Source organism: Thalassophryne amazonica, chromosome 1, assembly GCF_902500255.1.
Source record: "Thalassophryne amazonica chromosome 1, fThaAma1.1, whole genome shotgun sequence".
Taxonomy (NCBI): Eukaryota; Metazoa; Chordata; class Actinopteri; order Batrachoidiformes; family Batrachoididae; genus Thalassophryne; species Thalassophryne amazonica.
This window is the reverse complement of record NC_047103.1, coordinates 82,047,461-82,070,207: the sequence shown is the minus strand read 5'-3', so window position 1 is coordinate 82,070,207 and position 22,747 is coordinate 82,047,461. Positions and strand designations below refer to the sequence as shown.

At 40.3% G+C, this 22,747-nt stretch overlaps 1 protein-coding gene across 1 annotated transcript in view; it reads left to right on the top strand.

The window, feature by feature from the left end:
* Window positions 1-22,395, top strand: part of mkxa (mohawk homeobox a) — a 50,097-nt gene extending 27,702 nt beyond the window's left edge. The window contains exons 6-7 of the mRNA XM_034172047.1: window positions 21,820-21,853; window positions 21,956-22,395. Of these exons, the coding sequence (XP_034027938.1) occupies window positions 21,820-21,853; window positions 21,956-22,166 (245 nt within the window). The 3' untranslated portion in view covers window positions 22,167-22,395. The remainder of the gene's footprint in view (window positions 1-21,819; window positions 21,854-21,955) is intronic.
* Window positions 22,396-22,747: the final 352 nt, after the last annotated feature.

Sequence of the window (22,747 nt, the reverse complement as noted above, 5' to 3'; positions counted from 1 at the left end):
GATTTTCTTTTGTCCCGCATCAAGACTAAGATCCAAGCTTTCAATGACCCCCTGGACTTGGCCATCAGAGGTGTATCTGTAGAAAGAGAAAGTGTATAAGTGTTGAGAGATTCCATTATCTTGGCAGGGACCTTGGCTTTTGGGATGCCTAGGAAGAGCATATGGAGTCATGAAGTCACTGGACAAAGGTGTTTGGCAAGGCTGATGTTTTTCCAGGAGAACTAAGGTCCAAGTCTTTAGAGTCCTGGTGCTTCCTTTGTTGCTGTGCGGTTGTAAGAACTGGATGCTAACCAGTGACCTCAGGTGTGAAAGCCACTGGCTTTGTATGACTTTAGTACCAGGTCTCTCTGAAGGATCCTTGGGTACCGCTAGCATGACTTTGTGTCAAATGAGTGGTTACCAAGGAAGAGTAAGATGAGAAGTATCATTTTCATTGTGAGAGAATGTCAGTTACGGCATTTTAGCCATGTGGCGAGTTTCTCTTCGAATAATCAGTACCCAGGCACCTTCGTGTTAAGAAGCCCATATATACAACCCCTGGCAAAAATTATGGAATCACCGGCCTCGGAGGATGTTCATTCAGTTGTTTAATTTTGTGGAAAAAAAGCAGATCACAGACATGTACACAAAACTAAAGTAATTTCAAATGGCAACTTTCTGGCTTTAAGAAACACTATAAGAAATCAAGAAAAAAGATTGTGACAGTCAGTAACGGTTACTTTTTTAGACCAAGTAGAGGAAAAAAATATGGAATCACTCAATTCTGAGGAATAAATTATGGAATCACCCTGTAAATTTCCATCTCCCAAACTAAAACCTGCATCAAATCAGATCTGCTTGTTGACATTGACCCTATGCCATGACATTGATCCTATGTGTCTTTTTGCAAGGAACGTTTTCACAGTTTTTGCTCTATGGCAAGATGCATTATCATCTTGAAAAATGATTTCATCATCCCCAAACATCCTTTCAATTGTCCAAAATATCAACGTAAACTTGTGCATTTATTGATGATGTAATGACAGCCATCTCCCCAGTGCCTTTACCTGACATGCAGCCCCATATCATCAATGACTGTGGAAATTTAGATGTTCTCTTCAGGCAATCATCTTTATAAATCTCATTGGAACGGCACCAAACAAAAGTTCCAGCATCATCACCTTGCCCAATGCAGATTTGAGATTCATCACTGAATATCACTTTCATCCAGTCATCCACAGTCCACGATTGCTTTTCCTTAGCCCATTGTAACCTTGTTTATTCTGTTTAGGTGTTAATGATGGCTTTTGTTTAGCTTTTCTGTATGTAAATCCCATTTCCTTTAGGCGGTTTCTTACAGTTCAGTCATAGACGTTGACTCCAGTTTCCTCCCATTCGTTCCTCATTTGTTTTGTTGTGCATTTTTGGATATTTGAGACATATTGCTTTAAGTTTTCTGTCTTGATGCTTTGATGTCTTCCTTGGTCTACCAGTATGTTTACCTTTAACAACCTTCCCATGTTTTTTGTATTTGGTCCTGAGTTTAGACACAGCTGACTGTGAACAACCAACATCTTTTGCAACATTGCATGATGATTTACTCTCTTTTAAGAGTTTGATAATCCTCTCCTTTGTTTCAACTGACATCTCTCGTGTTGGAGCCATGATTCATGTCAGTCCACTTGGTGCAACAGCTCTCCAAGGTGTGATCTTGCTGATGATTTTGCTTTTCTGTTTTTCTTTTAAATGAATGAAATAAATATTAAAAAGAAAAAAGAAAAAAGATCACTCCTTTTTAGATGCAGACTAATGAGCAGATCTGATATGATGATTCCATAATTTTTTCCTCAGAATTGAGTGATTCCATATTTTTTTCCTCTGCTTGGTCTAAAAAAGTAACCGTTACTGACTGCCACAATCTTTTTTTCTTGATTTCTTATAGTGTTTCTTAAAGCCAGAAAGTTGCCATTTGAAATGACTTTAGTTTTGTGTCATGTGTGTGATCTGCTTTTTTTCTACAAAATTAAACAACTGAATGAACATCCTCCGAGGCCGGTGATTCCATAATTTTTGCCAGGGGTTGTATATATATATATATATATATATATATATATATATATATATATATATATATATATATATATATATATATATATATATATATATATATATATATGCCTGCCTATGCCCAACCTTCACATGTAGCCTTCCAACAAAAAACCTTCCATTCTTCTTCATGCAAAATGCTGCTGAATTACCTTATTTGTGATCTGTAATATGCATTTCTTGACTGGTCCTCAGCTTTACTGTTGTTGTCATGAAGTCAGTATTTGAAGTACGAGCCAGCTGATGAGCAGATACGAGCTATCACTCTCATTTCAATGGTTTTGTTTTGTTGTGAAGCATCTGTGCTGATGCCAAACCCAAACCCGTACTTGATCGGTGTTCTTAATGAGGTCATTTGTTCTGTTTGTCCATGACACCCAGACAGCACACGCATACACACACACAATCATATGCATACACAAAAGGAAGATACACTCACTTCGACAATGTATTTACTTCTTCGTTAAGATGTTCTTCTCATTTTGGCTGGTTTGGAGGCGTCCTGATTACACTTTGTTTACTGGCACTCATAAACACAATGACAACCTGGCAATGTTTAAAGTTCTAAACGCTGTTATTTTTCTGCATCCAAAGAGACACAAAATGTAATCCTCATTGCTGGGTCTTGGTTATCTGCCCCGACCGCAGCCTCACCAATATGCCATTGGTCGGGCAGGGACGGAAAAAAAAAAAAACAGCACAGAAAAAGATATTGTGCAGAAGATCAGAAAGAGGGGGAAGCGGTGATTTCTGGGCAGCGACTTCGTATTTGTCTGGCGATGTTGGTGTGTGGTTGCATATGTTCTGTTTAACAGCATTAAAGGTAATTATTCTTTGCAGCCTTCAGTGTTACGTTAAGTGAATGAAGTGTTGTCAGGGCGAAGGGAGAAGGCATTAATACAAGCCGGGTATGATGTCTTTGGCAAGCTGAGTGGAATTGACAGTTTGGTGCTTTGGAGCCTCAGACTCAGAATTATTCACCTCCCATCGAGAGAGAAATGTCCAGGAGGGCTAATATAAAAGCAGTGCTGGCAGTGTGCATGTCTAACTTCATTTAAAGACTCTCTTTGACACAGAATTGTGAAAGAAATAGAGAAAAGGTTTTTTAAAGGCCAAAAGCAGGAGTGATCTATGGTTCTGTGTTGCTCTTTGCACGCCATGACTTTGGCTAATTTAAAATCAAAGATAGCATTAGGTGGTGTCACGCTGGATTGCCTGAAGCTTTGACCATTTCTTCCTCAGTTCAACCAAGAACTAAAATTAGCCCATCCATGTCCCATGTCTGCTCATTCAACTGTCTGACTATTTGCTGTGCTCCACCGTTTGATGAACGTGTTGCTGGAGGTAAACCTTGGCTGCAGATTGAAAGACTTTTTTTCTGGGTCAGCCTCACGCCCTGATTGGTTGACTGAGACATGACACAGGGCCACATAATGACACGAGGCTGCTGATCTTTTCTCATCTTGTTGGATGAGCTGGATTGCGGCTGCACAGGTCAGCGGTGATGAGATTGTCAACTCTGCACAAACACTCTGGTTCTCATCAAGTGTTGAAGCGGAAATCAGCTTAGCTCATTTCCTTACTTCATTGATTATGTGCGTATGCCCAACTGTCGTCTTCCTGCCGTGGTGGAATAATCATCTCATTGTAGACAGCGTAAAGTTTTAACAAGGACCTTATTTCACCTTCTGCCCAGTGAATCACATCCTTTCTGTCTTTGTAATCGGGAAGGGGTGAAGCAGTGCAGAACAGTGCTGTGTGTTTGTATGTGTTCAGTTACTTCCAACTGTACTAATGTTCCACATCAAGGAGGTTGTCAAACAGTCTTCAGATCAGACAGGTCACAGTCCACACCTGTGGCTTCATTTATCAACTATTCATTTTCAATTTTTTTCAATTTATTTTCATTTATATAGCGCCAAATCACAACAGAGTTGCCTCAAGGTGCTTCACACGAGTAAGGTCTAACCTTCATATCGGCTTAAACTGTGAGTATGAACTTTTCTGCGCAAGTGTGGAATTTATTACCTTGCACATACACTTAGAAATGGGCAACGTGGTGACCAAGGGGTTAGTGCGTTTGTTTCCAGAGTAGAAAGTTCCTTGCCCATTCTCCATGTTATGTGGTGTTGCATCATAAAGGCCATCCATTGTAAAACTTGCAGATCCATCTCGAAACTGCTGTAGTGACTGACCTCAAGTGAAAAATGGAGAAGCCAAAGGGACTAATCTGCTTATGAAATGTCTGCAAATACAGTATACACAAAGCTCCAACCAACATCTACTGGCAGAACAGGTGAACTGCAAATAAAAAGCATTTCTGCCTTCACAGCGTGCAAGTATTTTTTTCAAAAACCTGATGGATTTGAATCACGTGTGCTTGCATGAGCCAACCTTGAACCTTCGTGCGCATGCGTGAGTTTTTTCACGCCTGTCGATTGCATCATTTGCTTGTAAGCAGCCTTTGTGTGAGGATGGGTGTAGTCTCTCGTCGTTTTTTTCTTTGCAAGGAAAATGCAGCGCGACTGCATCAAATTTTGCCAGAAACTGGGCGACAGCCAGGTGGAAACTATTCGGATTATTCAGACGGCTTTCGGTGACGATCCTATGGGCATCACACAGATTAAGGAGCAGTACAACCGGTTTAAAGACGTCCGCACAACGGTGGAGAGCGAGCCACGCTCCGGTCGGCCATCAACATGCTGAAATGACCAGATCATTTCCAAAGTGAACTCTGTGGTGATGTGGGACCGTCGTGTGACTATCTGAGAAATTGCGGAAGAGGTGGACATCAGCACTTTTTCAGCACATTCCACTGTGACAGAAGATTTTGCCATGAAAAGACTTGCAGCAAAATTCATGCCGATGGCTTCAGCATGAAGCTGATGGCGCAGCAAAAGCGCCTTCGTGTTGAAGCCTCACAGGACATGTTGTGACATGCTCACCTCTTCCACCATTCGGAAGATTCAGATGGCTTTCGGTGGCTTTTCAGTCGTGTGACTATCTGAGAAATTGTGGAAGAGGTGGGCATGTCACAACATGTCGCCCAGTTTCTGGCAAAATTTGATGCAGTCGCGCTGCTCCAGTCATTCAGCCATTTCCTTGCAAAGAAAAAACGATGAGAGACTACACCCATCCTCACACAAAGGCTGCTTACAAGCAATTGACGCAATCAACAGGCGTGAAAAAACTCACACATGTGCACGACGGTTCAAGGTTGGCTCATGCAAGCGCGCGTGATTCAAATCCATCAGGTTTTTGAAAAAATAAAAAGGTCGGATACTTTTCTAACAGATCTTGTATATGATTCGTAGTTATGCCGAGTTACAAACAGATGCATGGCTTCATTGGTGTCAAAATCTACAACAGAGTCATTTACCCACATACAGCAACACATCCAGGTACAGGTACTATCAAACTAAATATAAAAATAGTTAAGCTATCAAATTTACATAAATTTACACTTCATTATGATTTATTTAATTAATTTAAAGCCTGATTTATGCAGCTGCAGCTCTGTAACTGTGTCATGCAATGACGTGTGTGACAGTTTTAATGTTCTCCGTTGCTGGATTATGTTTTATTCTGGACTAATTTGACCCTCAACAAGCTTTTCTTTCTACAATCATCACCTCTAATTCAAAGCTGTAAGCTGTACATTTTCCTCTTTTTCAGACTCTGTGTTGTAAAGTTGCAGACTTTTCTGATCCATTTGTAATCACCATGCGCACTGCAGAAACTATTAATATATGATGGCAGACGAAGCAGTGAAAGCAGAAAAGTGTCAAATCACAGCCTTTTGCTGTGTCTGATTTAACAGGTGCATGTCCAGGCTGTGGGTCCAAGTCTGAACACGGCGTAAATCGGTTGGGCTTTTAATCGGAAATGACTCCGGTCCCACATGAGAGGGGTTTTTAATGGAAATTGCGATTGAGCGGGACATTTTATCTGATGTAAGAAAAAAAATCTGTTTTACAAAATCCGTTATATACAGTGTTTATTAAATGGAAAACAATAAAAAAAAACTTTGGACCTTTTTTTGTCCGGTGACTGCAAATATCTGGTTTATACGATGATGGTTTAGGTGAGTTTTACTGTACATGGGACTGAACAATAAATGTACCTCAAAATTTTGATGATGATGTCGGCTTCCATCCCACACATCTGATTTTATTTTCCCAAATTTTTCTTCTGTTCAGATCTGAAGGGAATCTGTACATCTTCAAGCACTTGTTGTGTCTATTTGTGCCTCCAAATGCGCAGCAACCCATCATTTTCAGTGAATAAATAGCTGGATTTACATGCAGACAGAATAACAGCGAACACTATTTTGAAACCAAGATGGCACCACGAGTCATATGGCCATTTTTTTTCAACTTGGCATGTTGTTACTCTCTTGATCAAGTGACTCTAATGTGAACTACACAGCAGCTTTACCATCAACAAGCAAGCACCTCTAGCGCTGCCTGTTACTATATAAGGGACAAATCAAAATAGTTTTTATATTAAAATGGGCCCACATTATTTTTTTTCTCTGCTCAAATTTCATGAAGAGGGATGTTATATACGAGACAGCAGTGCAGTGATGACACAGCTGTGCAAAGGATTCTGGGACAACAGGTAGTGATAAGTAATTATTTATTTATTTTGTTAAGTAGAACATTTTATGTCTCTTAAAGCTTGTTAAAATTATGTCCATAAGAGACTTTGATGTCTAAAGTAAGAAACAATATGACAGTATGACTGACTAGTCATTACGAATAGTTAGGTTCAAAATGAGTGGTGGATGACCAATGCCACCTAGTAGTGCATTTATTTATTTACTTATTTATTATATTTTTCATCTCACTGCTGTGAATTCAGACAAGCATTTTTATCTCTGTTTCACAAAATCTGACTTTATTTTCTCTTTTAGCTGTTATTCTGCAGAGGAGCACAAGCAACACATGGATTTTGTTTTGTTACCATATACGTATAGTTAATTGGGGGTGTTTCTGAATGCAAATGACCACAGACATGCACGAACATGCACTTTAGAACATCTGTGATTCATCAACAGCTGATACTTACTGATGTGCATGCGACCAGCATACAACCTGTTTGACAAATACAAATATTTTTTGTACAGGCATATATACTACATTTTTTTTGGTAAGACATAATTTGGAACCTGTTCTGGGCACAGTTTGATAAATCAGGCCCCAGGATTCAAAAGTGTTCTTGGTAATTTTTCTTCAGGGATGCTATTTTTCAGCCTTAATCCCAAGTATTATATCTTTGACGAGTATGAGAATTTTTACACAACATAGCTTTGTGTGTCACCAACATTATTGAGACTTAGTTTTGCTTTTTACCTGCGTATGCAACCATGGCACAGGTGGGAGGACTGTTTTCTGTCCTGTGTGCCTGTTCATCTGTGTGCCAGCAAAATAACGCAAAGAATGTTGATCCCATTTACACCAAGATCAGTGATATGACTGAGGGTTAGCCAAAGACAAAGTGGTTTGGTTTTGAGAAAAAAATCAATTAAACATTAAGGTCTCAGATCAAAGCTGGGGACCAGTGCGGAGCATGTGTTGGTGCCGTGGGTCACCATATCCACCACACTGCAGAACCACCTCAGGTCCTGGACGGCAACTACGCAGCCAGATACCTGGTCCATCCCACATTCTTGAAATGGCCTTCTCCTGCCGCAGGGGTCCTCATTACTGAGGCACCTGTGTACTGGATCATGCCCAGAGAAATATGCCACATAGGCTAAATGTATTCACTTGCCTGGTGAGGCGATTGATATGCCTCATCTGAGTCTCCCTAAGTAACCGTTCATTTGAAACAGTCATTCCAGCAGTACCCAAGGATCCTCAGAGGAGACCCAGTACTAAAGACATTCAGTTGTCTCCTAAGGTCACTGTTAGGCTAGTATCTCACTGGGCTGCAACAAGTGGAGAGTAGCTGGAGACACAAAACACACAAAAACAGGTGAAAAAGGCAATAACTTTCTCCAGCGGAATCTCACTGAATTGGTCCTCCTAATATGTTTTTGTATGGCGGCTGACTGGCCGCGAATTATCATCCAGAGTGGTAGCCAAAATATGTCCACAACTCTCAAGCAGTTCGCACACATACCGCGTAGCACACACACACACACACACACCAAAGTCGAGCAGCACTGCTACGGTCTTTGCAGGCGCAAGGCGCGTGTGAATACCACGTGGCACTCTCACTGATATTGTGCGCTACTGGCGCAGCTGAAATGATGACACGTTTGCACACACAATGTTCAGGATGGCTCTGGACTATTATATTGTTATTATGTGAAAGAGGTTGTGAAAAACACTGAAAATAATAACAATTTACAACCCCAATTCCAATGAAGTTGGGACGTTGTGTAAAATGTAAATAAAAACAAAATACGATTTGCAAATCGTCTTCAACCTATATTCAATTGAATACACCACAAAGACAAGATATTTAATGTTCAAACTGATAAACATTATTGTTTTTGTGCAAATATTTGCTCATTGTGAAATGGATGCCTGCAGCACGTTTCAAAAAAGCTGGGACGGTGGTATGTTTACCACTGTGTTACAAGTTTTTGTTTGCATGGGGCAAAATGACAAAATAAGTAAATTTGTGACTACAAGATGTTACCAGTCATGCAGGTGTCACACAGTGACTGGTCTAAGTGTCAGATCAAATTTTTCCCTTCCGAGCCTGAGTTGAACTTTTTCAGAATTTCTTCTACCGGTGCACATGAGAAGTCAGCAACAATGAAAATTGATCATGACAATTTATAAAAACAGTCAAACTTGTCTGCCAGTACCCTTGTGATATATAATCTTTTCCAGGCCATTTCATCCCATGTCTGAGTGTGGGTGGTCAAAAACACGTACACGACAGGAGTACAACCACTGATCATGTGTGCCAGGACTTTTAATCGACAGCTAACCTTGTCATCATTATTTCATTTACAACGAACACATAAATGGTCTGGAATTGAGTTTGTCTTACATTTGAGATCTGTTACTGTTAGAAACTCAAAACAGCTGCCAGTGAAGCAACTGGGCAACTTGTAACTTATATTCCTGAGTTGAATAAAAGGTTTTATTGAAGTTGAATTTGTTTATGTTTTTGAGGCAGCAATTGAACTTAAGTTTTTAAGTTGAATCACCCTGATAATTTTTACAGTGTAGAGAGTGTGACTCAGTTAACCAGGCTGCTTTGTGCAGCATTGTGAAAATTTGTGGGATCCCCAATACGTTGCTGGACGTCACAGGAGGCCCACAGACACGTGCTGTGTGGAGCGGCGGAGGACCTCTTATCAGTCAATTCTGTCATTTGTCATGGGACTCGTGGATGTGTTGCAGCTGCTACACTGTTGGTAGGCTGTTGTAGGGTGTGGGGTCCAGCAACATGGTTGTCTTTGTGAGCAAAGAAAAGTTTCCTGACCTTGACTTTGCAGACGATGCTGTGATCTTTACAGAATCAATGAAGCCCTGATTTTAGCACTTGAGAAGCTCAATGAGGGTCTTGATCTTGGGCATTCACAAACTCAGACAAAGATCCATTCTTTGAATGATTCCCTGGATTAGGCCATCAGAAGATTATCTGGATCTGGTCAAACAAACTGTGGTGACACACTTATCTCAAGACAAAATATGCATCACGACACTTGGGTTGTGATTTGATATGTGTCACCATACTTGAGAAATATAATTTGACAAGTATTGCAATTTGATGTTACAATATATTGTGAATTGTTTGCTTTTTGAAAGACTAAACCACAGAGAGAAAAAATAATTAAACCACTTTTTGAAGTGGACTGCCTGCCTTAAAGTGTACCTTTGTACACTTTAATCCCAGACTAAATAAAAGAAACACAATAAGTACTTTGTTTCTCCTGTTTCTTTTCTAGCAGCCTGAATCCTTTGAGACATAGACTTATTTAATGAAAAACAGTAATCTCCATCAAGCTGGCTCCAACTTTCTTGAATAGCTGTTGACAGATCAGCTGTGCACGATGGAATCTAATCACTGAGGATTTTTAAAAATTCAGTCAGATTGAGAGTTGGAATGTTTGTTGGCCATGTCACTGAGTTGTTATAGCTTTCCTGCAGACAAGCTTCAACACTTTTTGCTCTGTGGCAAGATGCATCATCCTGAAAAATGAATTCATCATCGCCAAGCCTGTCCTTAATCCACTAAATGACAAAAGTGTCCAGAATTTCACTGTGCATCATGGTATTGACTGCTGAGGTAATGATTGGCATCTTCCCTAATCCTTTTCCACACATGCAACCAGTGACGTTCTGGTCATTCTGGCACTCAAGGCAAGAATCACCCCCTCCGCAAATAAGAGGATTATAAATGAGGAAATAACACTATTTTTAAACATTATTGTCTGTAAATCACACAAAACAGGAGCAAAATGGTTAAAAAAAACCACAGAGATTCAGAATAGCACTAAATGTAAATTGATAGCAGGTAAACTGTAGTTAAATAGGGGAGGGGACAGGACACCAATTTGGTATCCCTCTGCAGGTGGAAGCCTTGGCGCCTGCCTCGGTTGTCAATGTATACAGTAGAAACACTCCTGAATGCAACCCTATATCATAAATGAGTGAGAAAATTTAAATATTTACTTCATGCAGAAAGGCACGGGACAATGTGATTCCTCAGGTGCAAGGGAACAGCCACATCTCATTGCTTAGGTGTTTGTGCTGGTGTGTATTTGACCTCACTATATAATTCCATTTCATTCAGACATGTTCTTAAATGCTGTGACAAACAGTGACTTCTGTATCTGCCCATTTGTTGTGTATTTCTATTAAAAGGGTATATACTATCATCCTTTCCTTTGCTTCATTTGACTACTATATTGTTGGGGCCATGTTTCCGTTTAATTCATAAGTCCAACAGCACCTTAAGGTTTGTTAGCACTCTCCTTTCATGGCAGGTTAATTCCCTTTTTACACTTGTTTTAGAAATACATATTACAAGGCAATTTCATAATTTGTTCTTCTATGCAATGCAATATTCAGTTAATTACACCAATTCACTTTGAATTGAATTTATTTGAGGGGTGTTTTATTGCGCCATAATATTCTCGCACATCTCTGACTTTTTTGTTGAATTTGTGATTTATTTAATTGTTCAAAAGTAAATATCCTGGGGTTTCCACCCTCCATGTGTTGTGAGTCCAGAGTTTGTACGGGGGGGTTGTAGAAGACCATGGATGGACAAATAGGGGTTTGGCAACAGGTGACCAGATCACGAACATCCTCCAGGTGTATTTGTGTAAAACTTGGCAATCACGTAGAGACTTCGCAAGAGTAAAAACAGGTTTACCCTAAGTTGAAAATGATGTAGGTCTCAAAAACAGAAGGACCAGTTTAGAGTTTGTCAAAAATCAAAATCCCATAAAGGAGTTTTTTTTTTTACAGTTTTATGCTGCTCATGAACCAATAAATAGCATCCCATCTGTGTAACATAGTGGAAGTTGAAGCAGGATGAATTGTGAAGTATTTCAGTAAGAATTCTCTGCTCACATCCAGCAACATGTTTTAACAGTCTTGGATCAACTCTTCACAGTGGAACTGGACAATGACCTCAACCTTACTGTGATTCCATGGACAAATCCACAGACTAAAGTGTTTTCATTCACACACCGTTCAGCTGATTGGGATGTAACTGCCGTCCGATTAAAGCAGACAATCAGCCCAGTGAGCTTTTATTCATTATTTGATTTGACAGCTAAAATAACATTGTGTCGCTGTCTAAATATTTATGGCCCTCACCGGATACTGATGGTTCAAACGGTTGCGAGCATTGACAGTCTTTGGTAGCATGTGTTGTCGTCTAAGCATTTCTGCCCGTCTCTCCAGCTCTCGTGCTTTCTGCAGCACTTTGCTGTGTTGTCGGCTTTTATAGTCATGGGAATATCGTAAAGCCACTAAATGCTTATTTTTGGCAACATGCAATTTTTGGTGATCTAAGAATTGATGCTTATTTCAAGTCACTTTGGGTCAGACCATCAGTTAAAAGCCTGAAACGTAAATGTGTGTGTTTGTGTGTTTATTTGTCTGCCTAATTGAGCCCAGGCCTGGGTTTGTGCAGCGGGGCTGGCCCCGTTTATTGTTGTGTGTTGCTAACAACAGCACCAGATGGCAGTCATGATAGGCCGCCACTCTTCTCCTCACTCATGTGAACAGGTGGAACTTCACCGCCGCTCTAATTTGTCAGTTCCCCCACCAAAAAAAAACCCACCCACCCAAAACATTATTCCCCCATTTTCCACAGGCTTTGTTAAATGTGGCAAGATTTTGTGCCTCCTTCTGCTTTTCCTTCATTACCCCACAGTGATGTTAAGTGAGCTTTTATTTTTGGATTTCACCACAATGCCAGAAACCATGAGACTTCTTAGCTTTCCTCCTTGGCGGGCCATGAAAGTGTAGCCCAAAGGCAACAGGACGGCAGTGAAGTATTCAGTAGCAAAGGAGCAAAACGACAAAAGTGAGAAAAATAATGGGAATGGGAAAAAAGAAAGAGAAAACAATTTTTTAAAAATCACTTCGTGATTTACTGGCAAATTATAGACACTTTGGCACAGAGCTTGTTTTAAAAAATCTGACTTAGGGATGTTTTAGGCAGGGAGCCTTGGAAACAGAGTTCGTGTGTACAGTGGTGCAGTTCCACATATTAGGACCTGTGGGGCAGAGGGGGTGCCCCGGTCCAAGACAACGCCAACACGGCAACATCAACAATTTGGAAAAAAGTTAGTGCTTCTCAGTACTTCATTCAGGACACTGATTCAAATATGGACATTTGTTGCCTCCTTGAATTGAATTGAATTTCTCTAAATAAATGAAGCAAAGTGTCAAATATATAATGGCGGTTTGTGGTGCCAAGAAGCAATGAAACGCCTTACAATGTGATGTGAATGTAGAAAATACATTGCTGATGGTCCTAAGGGGATTGAAGATTCACAAAACACTTTTAAAATTTTAAAATTTACCATAATGTTGAAGATGGCATGAGGTCAAAAGTTCATGGTCCTGGATACAGACAGCTGTCTATTCACCTGTCTCCTGAAGACAAATGTTGGGTTCACCTGTCTCCTGGAGACAAATTCTGGGTTCACCTGTCTCCTGGAGACAGCTGGTGTGTTCACCTGTCTCCTGGAGACAAATGCTGGGTTCACCTGTCTCTTGGAGACTGACATAAGGTGAGAATGCTGGTTTTCAGTAATCATACTTCTGCAGAAAACAGGCCATTATTAACCTTTCATCACTTTTATATTATATTTGTGCATCTTAGCGATTATTCCAACGATTGTTATTCAGGTAATTTTACAATATTTTAACACATTTCTTACCATTTTTGACAAGAATAAGTTGCTGTCATTAGTGAATTTCCGGTCACTCTTAATTGTTCATTTACTTAAAAGCAAAATGCCCATCAATGAATCATTTTTGCCCGAGGCCATCAAATATGGCCATCGGGTATTGCAAAGGCTTTGCATCCATCCTCAGCATAAGTCCAGTCCTATTACTGCCAGAGTCTTCAAATTCACAGGGAACATTCTTGGGACATAGATCTTGGACAAGTTCAAAGATGGCTAACCTTGACCTATTTTAAGAGGTATTTTAAGAGGTTAAAACGTCACATTTTGTTGCTATTTTTATGGTATGATCTCACCAATGTTAGCGTGGTGACCTAACTTCATGGTGTCGCTGGCTGCAAACGTTGCTCCTTTTTTTACTAAATTTAACACCGTTGTCATATATTATGTAAAGGCTAGCAAGAAATAAAGACTTTTAAAATGGAAAACGCTGATTTTGTAACCTGATAACACCTTTGAAGTGATTTACGAGACAATTTTGTGAACGTCAGTGTACACGCTAACCTCCGCTAACTCAAAGCTAATTTCCACTCTTGTCAAAAGCCCATTTACACATACACGCATGCCCTCCTGCAGATGTTTTTAAAATGTAAATATTGTTTATGACTGATTGATTGTGAGGCTTTATTAAACAAGTGCAAATTGTACGTAAGACAATAGGATGTTAATAATTAGGCAGTGGATATTTTGCCGGATATGGCAAACACGCACCTAGCGCTATTTGACCGGATCTCCTCACTGATTGGCTAGTTCAAATGACATCATCGCAGAGTTTATTTCAACATGGCAGCACCCTTGGCAAAGTTGAACTAGATGATATTTCGGCGTACGCGGCACCGGCAAAACGGCGGGTTGCGCTGTTTTGCCGGGCGTCTAAATTTATTCATGACGGAACGGAACGGCTGTGTTCGTGCAGGAACTTAAAAGCGATCGGAGTTTAAGATCTCCTTATTTCACATTCATGATAGTAGAATCGATATTGGATATTGATTTTCATTATTGAAAATTGGTATATTTTACCATTCACTATTTTCAGGGGTGGACTGATCGAAGGTTTTGCAGACATGACACTGACAGAGAAAAAAACAGGAGAGACACACGCGCCGATGTGGACTTCTGTATTTTCATTTTTACTCTGTCTTGAATTTGCAGGTTTTATTTATAATCCCTGCCCAACACAGAAAATTACCAAGACTGCAAAAATTATTTCCACCGTTGCCGGAATTATTTCCACAGTGTGGCGAAAAGTGCCGGTGGACATAATTTTCGCCACACGGTAGAAATAATTTTGGGCATGGCTATACCACGTTTTTGAGCTGCTTTTAGCGTCCAAGAATCGCTCGTGCTGTTTCCACTGTGCGGCGAAAAGCGCCGGCGGAAATAATTTTGGGCGCGGCAGTGGAAATAATTTCGCGCACGGCTATGCCACATTTTTTAGCTGCTTTTAGTGTCCGAGAATCCCTCCGACAGTAGGTGATTTTCTGTTCCAGTTCAAACAACTTATGGCACCCAAACGGCATTTAAAAATGGAAAATTAGCACCAACACTCAATGCCGAGGGCACCGCAACACGCCGCCATGTTGAATACCAATGACATCATGTGAAGTAGCCAATCAGCGAGGAGATCCGGTCAAATAGCGCTAGGTGTGTGTTTGCCGTATACGGCAACATATCCACTTCGTAATAATTAATTAAACAACTGCAATTATAAAGAAGACAATGCTCATACGGCCGAGGGTGTTGTAGCATTGCGTTATATTTTTCTGTCTATCATGATCATTATCAATTAGTTTGCACAGTTGGTCAACATGGCTTTCAAACCACAAATAAATCCTTCAGAAATACATCAACCTTTTTTTTTTTTTTTAACGTGAAGGCATGAGGGTATCGTGGCTCACATCTGAAAGTAAAATGTTGTGCAAGTTGTGAATGGATCATCTGGACAGTGGCTGCCTCACACTTGTAAACACTTGTGGATGGAAAAGTCACTTTTTCTGTGCTGTTTGTCTTTGATGTTGCTGCTGTTGGCCTTCTGCTGCTGTCACCAAACAATCTGCATGTTGAGTACCACAGTGGTAAACACTGAGCTAATATATCTTGGGGGAAATAAATGAGTGTAACACATGAAAATAGTGCAATTACCCTGTAATTATACTGCAGTGGTTGTGGAGAATGGAACATATCATTAATCAGTACCAATCGTTTTTGCAGTACTGGAATTAATCAAGACACTAGATGGTGATGTGCTGTCTACAGACTTTTCTCTGATGTTCAAGTATCACCACCTGATGGGCATCTATCAGAATCAGAATCAGAATCAGAATTCTTTATTTGTCATTGTTCCTCAGGGGCTCAACGAAATTCAAAAACAGCTCTAAAAGAAAAAGCAGTGCAAAAAAACCAAACAAAACAAATAATGCATAGTGCATATAAACGTTATAAAAAGACATAAATATGAAGTTATAAAAAAGACTGTTACAGTGGGGTTGAGGCGTTCTGGATGTACCTTTCAGCATTGATGGTGCCGGTGTAACGGAGTTATAAAAAAAAAAAAAATGCAGCTTATCAATTAGAATTTCCAAATTGTGTTACTGTAATTTGTTTGTCATTTAATTTAGTATTTTGAGTGAATTTTATCTCTCTGAGTTATTTTTATTGATTTTTTTTTTTTTTTTTCCTGTGGAACTACCTCCCTGCACTCTGCCCCTTCCGTACCTCCTGGGCTTCCGTAGCCCCTCCCTTCTACCCCTCACAGTGCCTTTTTGCATTGCTGAGGGTAAGTTGTGTGGAGAACGCTGCCGGTATATTAACATTGGGTTTCTTGCTAAATGAGCCAATTAATTCATAACTTCTGATCAGTATTATTTGTTGATGAATGTTGTTGCATTGGCAGTAATTTTGTGTCGTTTTAACCACTAATTTAACTTGTATGGACGTTTTTAGTTGCATTTTTTGGCGCAGATTTGCATTGTCATGTGACCAAAGCAGCGTAGCTTGTAATTCGTCCTGTAAACATAAGTATTTTGCATTGCTGAGGGGGCAGAGATGCAGATGGGAGAGTCCAGGAGATATAAAAAATGTTTGTGTCTTCTGCAGGACCCAATAAATGCCAGAGAGTACTGTCCATGATCTTCTGTGGTGCCTATCCATTACATCTGTGACAATGGTGCCGTGTACCCAGATGGGAGTGAGTTTAGGGGGGGTGAGGCCTGCAGGTGGTCGCTGTGCAGATGTAGTTAGTAAACCTCACTCCCAACAGCTCAAAAGGATTCTCTGGTCACAAGGCCAGAGCCCTGGGTTTTAGCTTCTGGTTAGAGAGTCCGACTCCCATGCCGGAGCTTGTGAGTTCGCGTCCCGAGGGGGAGCGAATGGGCGGAGTCATAACAACACAACGCAGAGTGCAACCGCTACACCATCACAAATGTGTAAGTTGCCCATGCCATGGGCACTAACATACCCCCATACCATCACAGATGCTGGCTTTTGAACTTTGCACTGGTAACAATCTGGATGGTCTTTTTCCTCTTTTGTCTGGAGGACACGACATCCATCATTTCCAAAAACAATTTGAAATGTAGACTCATCAGACCACAGCACACTTTTCCACTTTGCGTCTGTCCATTTCAAATGAGCTCGGTCCCAGAAAAGGCAGCGGTATTTCTGGATGTTGTTGATGTATGGTAGAGTTTTAACTTGCACTTGTAGATGTAGCGACGAACTTTGTTAACTGACAATGGTTCTCTGAATTGTTCCTGAGCCCACACAGTAAGATCTTTTACACAATGATGTCGGTTTTTAATGCAGTGGGATTGAGGAATCGAAGGTCACGGGCATTCAATGTTGGTCTTCGGCCTTGCAGCTTACGTGTAGAAAGTTCTCCAGATTCTCTGAATCTTCTGATTATATTATGAACTGCAGATGATGGAATCCCTAAATTCCTTGCAGTTGAGCATTGAGAAACATTGTTCTTAAACTGTTGGACTATTTTTTCACGGCAGTTGTTCACAAAGTGGTGATCCTCACCCCATCGTTGCTTGTGAACGGCTGAGCCTTTGGGGATGCTCCTTTTATACCCAATCATGACACTCAATTAGTGTCCTCAGTTCCCAAACACTTACTGAGTGTTGTTAGAAGGAAAGGTGATGTAACACAGTGGTAAACATATCACTGTCTCAGCTTTTTGAACGTGTTGCAGGCATCCATTTCAAAATGAGCAAATATCTGCACAAAAACAATAATGTCTATCCGTTTGAACATTAAATATCTTGTCTTTATGGTGTATTCAATTGAATATAGGTTGAAGAGGATTTGCAAATCATTGTATTCTGTTTTTATTTACATTTCAAACAATGTCCCAACTTCATTGGAATTGGGGTTGTAGGAGCACAAGTGGTGTTTACATAATGTGGCTACTGGGCATGAAAATGACACCTGAGATAGATGTACACTACTAATGCACATGAGCTGCTTTGTGCCAGGCTGAAGATAGGGCCAAGAGTGTCAATAGTACAGATATATAGCTGAGAATCAGAGCTTATCTGGTGGGTCCACCATTGAAACACATGATGGTACAGTTGGCAGCCATGTTTTCCATGTTAAAAGCACTACAACAAAGTTAGATGAGAACCCAGAAGAATCCACTTGGAACTCCTGAGTGTAGAGTATTGCAGCATTCTTCCATTTTCCCTGAGTTTCCTAGGGCCCAAGCCACTGTGGCGGCAGACTATGTGAGGGTAGGCCAGTTGTCCATCTCTCTTCTCACTGCATCCTCAAATTCTTCCTGGGAGATTCCAGAGCATTTCGAAGATAAATAAGATGAATCCTACACTGAAAAAAAGTGAAACACAGTGCACTTCATTCAGAGTACTTATTTACATTGGTCTAATGGAAAATTGTGGTTTCCGTTTAAATCTGCTGGAATCAGTTTACAAAATCATAAATATACATTGTGAGAAACTAAAAAAATTAGCTGTACAAATTACATCAATTTTTTTAGTTGATCCAAAGTAGCATTTTTTTTCAGTGTATTATTCCTCCAGTGTCTTTTTCAATCTCCCCAAATTGGATTTTTTTTGGAACACATCCACAATGAGTAGTCATAATAATCAGAAGCACGAACTTGCTCAGGTCACTTCTTTCAGTGCAAAGGACCGCTATCGCGTACTCCCAGATGTCAGAGTTTCTCACCCAATTTCTCAGGGTGAGAATCAGTCGTGGTCATGATCCACACTTTCCCACTTGGAACCTTCACTTTTCGACATCAGTTTCTTCTTCAACAAAGCAGTCTGGAGCAAAGCTCTTTCAGGTTAAACTACAGTATCACTTTAAGAAAAAACTCTTGGAAAGCAATGAAACCTACTAAAATGGAATCAGAAAGAGATGGGATGGATAACATGAAGGGCTTTTTTACAACAGCTTTTCAAATTGTGGGTACAAATGATTAATTCTGACAGAATGAGCCTTTATTAAAACATTGATTGGGAAACGTTAGATTTGTTTGGCCAGTTTGTCGAGAATGATTGCTGCGGCAAGAGGTGAAATCGTGGAGGACAGAGGATCAGGGACTTAAGGAAAATCACTAACGGAAAGGACACACTGATAAAGCGAGATAAAACTGACAAAGATAGTACAGCAGGGAGTTGTGGCCAGACATGAGAATGTGAGGATTGTGTTGGCAACCCTTTTCCGTGCTAATCCTAAAATGACACTCTGGCTTTTGCACTTCTGGGTTATCAAGTCTTCATCTCCGTTAAAAACATGAATGCACATTCTTCTTTTATCCAGAATGAGCAAACCACGACGACTAGAGAATGAACAGGAACAACTGCAGGAAATGTCGTAATCAGGCCAACATTAGCCCAGAGCCTTACAAACCCAGTACTGTCCATATGGATCACGCTCCATGGGAACAGTTGGAAAATGAGAACAGTGAAAGGCGTTGAGCATAATTACTGTACGTGCTCACGGGATACAGATCTTTGAAGGGCTCTGGTGGGTTTGAGGTGATGATGCATGACGGTAAAACCTGCTGTGGTTTTTCTCAAAGGTGTTTGGAGTTTTGGCTTCCTGCCTCTAGGAACGACACAGATCCTCTAATGACAATGTTGTCTATGACAACATCCTGGTACAACCTTGTGTCTCCAGTAAAGGATCCTCATAGAAGAGTTAAAAATCCTGAAAGTAAGTAGAGAAACGTCAGAATTTGAAGAGATGTGTTGATGACTAACCTTCCGTACCTGATTGGGATAGAACTTTTTCCTCATGGGGGTTTTGCTGTGTTTGGTTAACTTGAAGAGAGCTCTGGGGGGTCTGCGTGGCTCAGACCTCCACATGCTCTGGTGTTTTTAAATGCTTCATGAATAGCCAAGCCTATGTCATCATATTGACTGTAGGCTAAAACGCACCTTAAGCTGGAGCCCAGACAGCCGACGTTCAGCTCCCAATCACACACGGCTGTGCACATGGTGTTTCTCTCTGAGCAAACAGCACGCTGAAGTAAACATGCTGGCTGCCCTGAAGACAAGTTTGCTTTCATTGTTTAATGACTTTGCTATTCCCCGCTAATGTTTTACATATGAGATAGAGATTGCTCCCATTTGAAAAGAAAAAAGAGCCGGCATCCATTTCTCACCGTCTCTCTCAAAGACTCCATGCATTTTCTTTCCCACTCAAATCTTTTATGCTCAGTCGTTTTCAATCTGATTTCCTCAGACAACTCAATTACATTGGCAGGGGCCCATTTGTTTTTGTACAAAATATTAGGGAATGGAGTTTATGACTCATAAGAAACATCTTTCAGCTCGATCCTATTACTCACCTTGTTTCATGACGGCTTCTTGCAAAATGTCTTTTATTGTCCAGCAAGTGTGTAAAGAAAGAAAGCAGACTAGCATGTGTTTGAAAAGACACAGGGTGTACACAGACCTCACATACAGAGGTCCATAAATATCTGGACAGTTGATTGATGGTATTTTGCCGTCTACAGTGTGTGGTTCTAAGGTAATGGAATTACAATGAGCGCAAATTGTTAATGCTAAGTCAAATATGGCCACATTTCGGTGTCATTGAAGTTCTTTTACTGCAGAATTGTCCAGATGCATATTGGAATTTAAAGGAAAAAAAACAGATAGTATCAGTGATTAAATCCTAAACAGGTAAATGGTGTAGGAATTACATCAATTTGTGTATGTGGTTACGTCTTATTATATGACCAAAAGTAACTGGATAAAAAGTACTTCGTTACAGATCAGTTCAACACTTCCTCTCTTATTGGTATTCCAAAATTGACATTAACAAAATGGCTTGGCCTTTGTCCTGGGGATCAACTGCAAACCTCTTTTCTGAATTTTTGTTGGACAGTTTGCATGATTGGCTTTCTCCATGGTTAACAGCTGTTTTAGGTCATGGTGATGGAGCGCTCTCTTAAGGGTGGATGATGCCTCAAACCTCTTAGTTGTGATTCTGAGGTTCTCGTGGACAAGTAGAACAAATATTCCTTTATTCCTGGTAGTTTGTTTGGGCATTTTTCCTCACTGATACAAAATTCTGCTTCAGAAGTCTTGACTTAATTCTTTACATTTTTTTTTCCTTTTACACTTTAAAAAATTTTTAATAAATTATTTTGTGGCTATAATTTTTCAGTAGCTTTACATGGAAATAAAGAAGACGTGCATTCAGTTCTAACTGACTGAACTCATATTTTGTTTGATAAAATGGAATATGTGCAGTCGGAGAACGTTGAGTTGGGATGTACGAAGTCTAAGTCTACGGGATGTCCACAGCTACATGTATATGATCACCATGTAGTTCCTTCCATTTCACACACTTCCAAGTTGATGTTTGCCTCATGTCTGTTGTGACAGAACTGTGCAGGCTTTTTTTTCATCAGTTTTTGTTTTGCCATCTTGTTTCTGGGACTGATTGGGGTTTACATCTTCTGATAAACTCTGTATGTACCCTGCTTGGTCTTCTCTTGGTTAGTGATGTTAAGAGCATACATCTACATCCTTCACTGTGTTTTTGATTTGTTCCAACTATTGTCAAGAACTGTTTCTTTGATAGTTTGAAGACTTACTGTTTCATCTACCATACTGCTTTATTGTGGCCATGTGGACTGTTTGGAGTTCTTGAGACCACCATTGGTATTTTTTCTTTTCGTGAATGTACCAAATAGTTGATTTGGCCAAACCTAATATTTCTGCTGTCTGTCTGACAAACATGGCTTTTTGTACACAAACACAGCTCTTCAACACTTTACTTCAGGCCAGTTTCAGTCATTCTTCAAATCCTGTGCAGAATTAATGAATGTTTTTTTCTTTTTTTTGTACTTTCAGAAACCACAGATCACGGAACAAGTAAATGTGACATGTGAGTTGGCTTTATCTCCTTTGCTTATTTGCTACAAGCTCACTGTGACCTCTAACTCGCCCCTCTGTTTTGTTCTTTGGTGTTTATATTTGTGCTCATCAGTACCAGCGGCAGTGGCGTCGGCACTACGCAGAAAGAGAAGGTGAAGGGCAAAGACGAGACGTACTGGAGGGAGATCAACGCTGCCATGGCCTTGACCAACTTGGCGCAGGGGAAGGACGGTGTGTCTGGGACCACCAGCTGCATCATTCAGAAGTCCTCTCATATAGCAGAGATCAAGACTGTCAAAGTGCCTCTGGTGCAGAAATATTAACACGTTATCCTTTCCGCTCTTTCTATGCAAAACGGCAAACATTCCTGTTGGGTCCAAACAAACTGTCCCTCAAGAGGCGACTAGAGAGACGACTGTTGTGTTGTTGTGAGAGAAGGTTTTTTATTAGTGTCTAAAGCTTACAAATGAGGATTCACCCACACTTTTCTTTGCTGGGTTTATGTTTGACAGACAAATGTTGATGATAATTTCACTGCAGTATTCGTTAAGACAAGACGCTTTTATAATAAGTATTTTGATGATTTCTTTTTTATGTTTCTCTTTTTTATGCTTTTAAATGCATACTTTGCCAAAGTGCCTTTGTTCTCCGGACACACAACTCACAGACTGTGGTCAATGCAAAGTGCACACACTAAGGTGCCTCTTTGGGATTTATGAAGGATTTTTGTAAGGTTATATAGAGACTGAATCATTCCTGGTGTTTTTGTGAGTAAAAACCTCTTGCACACAGCATGTGCCTTATGAACTGAAGTAGAAAAACTGCGCTTGCTTTGACTGGAGTCTTCACTTTGTTTTGTCTCAATCAGACACTTGTAGCCTGCAGGCAACAACAACTGCTCGGT